Source organism: Lagopus muta, chromosome 17 (assembly GCF_023343835.1).
Source record: "Lagopus muta isolate bLagMut1 chromosome 17, bLagMut1 primary, whole genome shotgun sequence".
Classification (NCBI taxonomy): domain Eukaryota; kingdom Metazoa; phylum Chordata; class Aves; order Galliformes; family Phasianidae; genus Lagopus; species Lagopus muta.
Genome location: NC_064449.1, coordinates 486974 through 493077, shown reverse-complemented (window position 1 = coordinate 493077; position 6104 = coordinate 486974). Strand labels below are relative to the sequence as shown.

At 56.6% G+C, this 6104-nt stretch overlaps 1 protein-coding gene across 1 annotated transcript in view; it reads left to right on the top strand.

Annotated features, from left to right (window-relative positions):
- TBX3 (T-box transcription factor 3) overlaps nt 1–5828 on the top strand; it is a 9298-nt gene extending 3470 nt beyond the window's left edge. The window contains 9 exon segments of the mRNA XM_048964436.1: nt 1341–1417; nt 2736–2893; nt 4090–4194; nt 4232–4407; nt 4410–4541; nt 4543–4625; nt 4627–4798; nt 5153–5566; nt 5568–5828. Of these exon segments, the coding sequence (XP_048820393.1) occupies nt 1341–1417; nt 2736–2893; nt 4090–4194; nt 4232–4407; nt 4410–4541; nt 4543–4625; nt 4627–4798; nt 5153–5566; nt 5568–5603 (1353 nt within the window). The 3' untranslated portion in view covers nt 5604–5828.
- The last annotated feature ends 276 nt before the right edge of the window (nt 5829–6104 follow it).

Sequence of the window (6104 nt, the reverse complement as noted above, 5' to 3'; positions counted from 1 at the left end):
TAAGGCTGGAGTGCACGTCTGGTTCCTATTATTATTATATTATGATATTTTTTTTCATCCTGCAGTGTTTTATTATTTTTTGTGGTGCAGAAATATGCTCTGATCAGAGAGGAGTATCTCGCTCGAAATGAGCTGGAAGGTCTCACAGAGACAGGGCGAGAAAGTTTGCAGCGCTGCAGACGCTGCCTCCCCATTTCTGCCGCTTTATTGTCGCTCTCAACGAAGGTGGCACATTTGGGAGCCTGGCAAAAGGCGAATTTACGATAATTAAGTCAAGTGGAAGGAAGTGAAAGAGCCAAGAAGGGGCTCTTATTTTGCTGTCTATAAATTAGAACTTGGTGTGCATGTGCCTGAAGAGCAGAGCTGTGCAGACCCTTCTTGCTCCGTCCCTCCATCCGCTGCCGTCCCCCACGGCCCAGAGCCAGGCATAAGGAGGGGCTGCACCCTTGCTTTCCTCAGATCCCCTCTCTGGCGGTGCTTGGCACGCGCTACTCTTGCTTTGCTCACCTTTTTGCAAGAAAACGAAAGGTGAACGCGTGCAGAGCAGACTTTGCTTTGGAAGTTACACACGGGGCTGTCCGGCCGGCCCGCAGCTGGAAGCACGGAGCAGCAGCTCCAGCCAAATGCTCTGATATCACAAAGGGGGTTGGAGGGGGGGGGGGAGGATGGGGAGTGGAGGTCAGGAGTACTGTCCAGATCGCATAGCTGAGGGTCTCACCTCTTCTGTCAAGGGTTTTCCCTGCTCTATCTTGTCTATATGAGCAGGAGGAGTTGGAGGGGGGAACCTGGGAGCCGGTGCTGCTCAGGGTCCAAAGATGTTTGCTCACTGAGTCCCACTCTCCTCCAGAATTGTGGAGCGAGACCGGATCCCATAGAATCCCCCAAATGACCGCCGAAATCCCTGCCAGCCCAGATCAGCCCAAATCAGCCCGCTCCTGGCACCCCCAGAGCCCCAGCACACGCACACGCGCGGGGCATAATGCGATTATACGAAGTATTTTATTATGGCGAGGGGGTGGGTATGATTCCTTTGCGGTTTAATTATGGCATTTAAAGAGTTTAAGCGCAGGCATAACTCGCATGGATCGCGTTGCACGGCTAACTGAACGCCGATGCGGCGGTGGTGATGTGGGGCTCCTTCATTGCCACCACTGCCCGACTCACCGGCCAGCCCCAAAACGCAGGGATTCACCCCAAAATCCCACCCTGTGCACCGGCTGCTGCTGCCTGGGTGGTGGGAAGTGGGGAGGAGGAGGTCGTGCCAGTTGTTCTTTCACCAAATCTCCTTCTTTCTGCCCCAACCCCGCTTTTGGTTTTCTTTTTTCCTTCTCTCCCTGTAGATCACTCAATTAAAAATTGACAACAACCCCTTTGCTAAAGGTTTTCGCGACACTGGGAATGGAAGGAGGGAAAAAAGGTGAGTCTGGAAACATTATATATGGGCGCCTCGTTTGGTTTTCGTGTGCAAGGCTCAGAACATGACCAGAGGTCAAAATCACCTCGCGTTTCCTACAAACCACACTTCCCCCCGCCAAAATTAATAAGGATCTCGTCGTTAATAACGCCAAACCGATTGCACGATGGGCTCCTCCGTGCTTCCCCTGTTTACTTTTTGCATTGCACGGGAAGGCCGGCAAGAAAGCGGTGGCTGCAGATGAAGGGGAAAGGCGGTGAATGCCACTGGGGCAATGAGTTTTCCTTTAGGTCCTGGCAGGAATATCTCACCCCCACACGCTGCGGCTGGGATGGAGCGGGGAGAAGGGAGGGCAGCTCAGATCTCCCCCAGCATTTTCCTCCTGACTCTCCTGAAAAGCGTGGAGGAGAAACGTAAAAAACAAACCACTTTGATAGGACCCTGGGAATATGGAAGTAACACCAGTAGACCACTTTGAATAGTGATTTTTTTTATTTTTTAAATATTGGCCAAAATAGAGAAATGGATCTTTTTTTCTCCCTCCTCCCCCCCCCCCCCCCCCCATCAATCTTGATGTGGAATAAGTCGTCATTTTGTTTTGTTACAGCAGACAGGATATTTTAGCCATTTGCAATCAGTTTTAGATAATGAATAAATATGTCTGTTCCTTTTCTTTCTTAAAAAAAAAAAAAAAAAAAAAAGAGGGAGAATGGGGGTTGTAATGTCAAACAAGAGGCCTTTCTCCATGCCCAGCACTCAGCCCAGCATACCACACATGCACACACGCCAGCTCCTCTTGTCCGTCAGTGTGAAAATAAAGCCAATGCTGGAGCCACAGGACGGAAATGATTTCTAATTTCTCTCTAAATATAAATAGATTTTACTCCGGGTTAATTGTTGGTGAAAAGATTACATAAAGTGCCTAACAAAATAACCACTTCCTAGCAATCTTAGCAACATTAAGATGGCTCATATCTCTGGAACATCCTCGCGTTTTAAAAGCTAATCTCCAGGGAACGGTTCCCTCTGCCACCCCCCCCCCCCCCCCCCCAGCCCCCCTTCCTATTCTTTAATATCTGCCGTACTCAGGATTGCTGCTAACAGCTTCCAAGAAATCTCCTCTCATTAGCAGCCAAGCTCTTGGCTCTGCCTGCGAGCAGCACGTTCCCCCGAGCCCCCGGCCCCTGTCCCCCCTGCACACCCCACCCATGGGGTCTCTAAGGGACATGGATCCCCTTAGAGGACATCCCTATGGGGTGTTGGGGGCCTGGGGTGGGGGGGGCAGGGTGCCGCTCTCCCAGCAGCTCCGTGTGCCCGGCAGGAAGCAGCTGACCCTGCAGTCCATGCGGGTGTACGACGAGAGGCAGAAAAAAGAAAATCCCACTTCGGACGAATCGTCCAACGAGCAGACAGCCTTCAAGTGCTTCGCCCAGTCCTCCTGCCCTGCCGTGCCCGCCGTCGGCACCTCCAGCCTCAAAGGTGAGTGCTGAGCCCCGGCCCTGTAGGTGCAGTAGGGACAGCCAAGTCCTGCTCGGGGGCACGGAGCTCGGCGTGCATCTCTGTGCCGTAGCCACAGCCCTCCTCCTGCCTCCCCTCTGCTTTCTCTTTCCTTTCTCTCTTCTCCCTTTTCTTTCTCTTCTCCCATCCCTTTCTCCCACTCCTGTTCTTTCGTTTGCTTTGTCTTTCCCAATCTCCTTCTTTTTCTCTTTTCCCCCCTCCTTCCTTCTTTCCTTATTTCTCTTTTCTGCTTGCACTTTCTTCCCTTTCCTTCTTCCCTTCTCCTCCCTCTCTCCCGGCCCCTCTCCTGCTCCTTCCTCCCCTCCACGCTTCAGAAAGGAGCCAGCTCCGAGTCAAGGGAGCAAAGACAGACCACGGGGCAAAAGTTCAAAACTGGAGTCACTCCATTAATATTCCTCCCTGAATCTGTTATTAGAGGAAGGATCTTTCCCCTGGATACAGTCCCGAACTTTGTTATAGAAAAGTCCCCCTCTTTTCTTTCTCTCCGTGCGGGGTTGGAAGCTGTCTGCAGTTCTTTCACATGTATTAATCCGTCCGGGGGGGGGGGGGGGGGGGGGGGGGGGGGGGAGAAAAGGGGGGGGAAGCGCAGAAGGAGGAGGAAACAACCTCTTTTTTGTTGTTGCTTTACTCGTTTGTGTAAAGTCCTGCCGAGCCGAGAGGAGGGGAGCTGGGAGGGGACCCGAAAAGCAAACCAGATCTTCACACCTGGGGCGCTGAAATTAGGAGATGAAGTGCAGAGGAATCCGGCAAGCGTTTTGGGAAGGAGGAGAAGGGGGGGTCCTCAGCTTGACAGAGGCCGAGGAGGGGGGAAGGCTACAACTTTCGACCGTCGAAAGGGCTTCAAAGTTTGGAAAAGTTGATAGGAGACGAACCCCGACGGGCGGCGGGCGGGCGGGGTTTGCCGCCCCCGGGGTGAGCGGTACGGCAGGCCTCGGGTCCTCGGGCTGTGCGGAGTCGGTGCGCTAACACCAATACTCGCTTCCCGCTGGGAGCCGGGGCGGGGATGGGGTGGACGTATTTTTCTCTTAAGAAGCGATCCCCAGCTTTGTCGTTGGAATTGCCGGCCAGCCAGGGAGTGTCCGCACCCTGCCGCAGCCCGGCGGGGGTTAGGGACGCGCCGTGCCGGCTCCCAGCCCCGGGCCGCCTTTGTCTTGCAGATCTCTGTCCCAGCGAGGGTGACAGCGATGCCGACAGCAAAGACGACCCTTTGCTAGAAGCCAGCGAGTCGGGCAAAATCAGCACGACCACCGGCCACCACCCCGCGCCGGCCAGCTCCGGTGCGGGCCGCGAGCGACGACCCCCGCGAAAAGGGGGGCAGCCCCTCCAAAAGCCACTTCTTCCCCAGCGACTCGGCGACGAGTCGGAGCCGGAGAGGACGGAAAAAAGCCCCTCCGGACTCCCGGCACAGCCCGGCCACCATCTCCTCCAGCAGCCGGGGGGGGAGGCTTGAGCGGCGAGGAACTGAAAAGCCCCCTTCGGGACGGCCCTAAAGTAGAACGAGAACCGGCTGCTGGGCAAAGAGCCCTTCGCCCCTCTCACGGTCCAGACCGACAGCACGGCGCACCTGAGCCAGGGACATTTGCAGAACCTGGGGTTTCCCCCTGCTCTGGGCCGGCCAGCAGTTCTTCAACCCTCTGGGAAACGGGCATCCACTGCTGCTGCACCCCGGGCAGTTCGCTATGGGTGGGGCTTTTCTCCGGCATGGCCGCGGGCATGGGTCCGCTGCTCGCCACAGTGTCGGGGGCTTCTGCCGGCGGCTCGGGACTGGACAGCACGGTGATGGCCACGGCGGCCGCCCAGGGACTCTCGGGAGCATCCACGCCGCTCTGCCCTTCCCACCTGCAGCAGCACGTCCTGGCCTCTCAGGTACGTTCCGACGGCCCCAAGTGGGCAGGTTCTTTCTGCCGCAGGTTTCCCAGTGTCCCTCCGAAGCAAGCGGGGCACCTCCCCTCGCTGCATAAGGAATTGGGTTGGGGGCGGGTGTGAGGCTTTGGGGAAGCCTCGCCGCTGAGGAGTGGCCCAGGTGGAGCCCCCAGCTCCTTGTGCCCCACTCCGGGCAGCCTCGGTGCGGGACCAGGCTGAGCCTTCGAGGTTCCGGGGGTCCGGAGCGGGGGACCTGCCCGGTTTTGTCGTTCATGTTGTGGAGGGGAGAGGAGGGCAGAAAGCGGGCACGCGTTGCTAATACTTTTTCTCTCCCTCTCCCTCCTCCCCCTCCCGCAGGGCTTGGCCATGTCTCCCTTCGGCAGCCTCTTCCCCTACCCCTACACCTACATGGCGGCGGCGGCGGCGGCTTCCAGCGCGGCCTCCAGTTCTGTGCACCGGCATCCCTTCCTCAACGCCGTGCGGCCCCGGCTCCGCTACAGCCCCTACCCGTTGCCCGTGCCCCTGCCCGACGGCAGCAGCCTCCTCACCACCGCGCTGCCCGGAGCCCTGGCCGCGACCTCCGGAGAGACCAAAGGCAGCGCTCTGGCCTCCAGCCCCGGCGCCGTGCCTCTGGACTCCGCCTCGGACCTCACCAGCCGCTCGTCCACGCTCTCCTCCGGCTCGGTATCCCTGTCCCCAAAGCTGGGAGCCGACAAGGAGGCGGCTACCAGCGAACTGCAGAACATCCAGCGCCTGGTCAGCGGCCTCGACCCCCAAGCAGGACAGATCCCGCAGCGGCTCCCCGTAGCCGCCAGCTCATTTCAAACCAGTCTCGCAATGCACTTTGTTTGAAAGAAACCACATCCTCCATCCCGCCAAGCCTTTCAGCCCTCCCTCCTATCCTCCCCCCTTTCCCCTTTTTATTTTATTGTTTTTTGTTTGTTTGTTTGTTTGTTTAAGTTTTATTTTTAATATAAATCGCCCGGAGTCTTGTGGGCGCTGATCAGCAAAAAGTGTCGAGCTGGGGGAGGGGGGGGAGGGCGGGGAAGGGCCGGGCTGGGAGCCGGGCCGGGGGCTGCCGCACCGAGGGGCCGCCGGAATGCGTCCCACCCCCCCACCCCCCTTCTTCACTGTCTAAAAAAATAATAAGAACGGGAAAAAAAAAAAAAAAAAAGAAAAAGAAAAGGAAAAAAAAAAAGGAAAAAAAAAAAAAACCCGCCTGAAATAAAGCGAAGCAAAACAGCGAACGGACGTATAAATAAAAGAAAGTAAGCAAAGCGATTTTTTTTTTTCTTCCTAAAGAAAACTG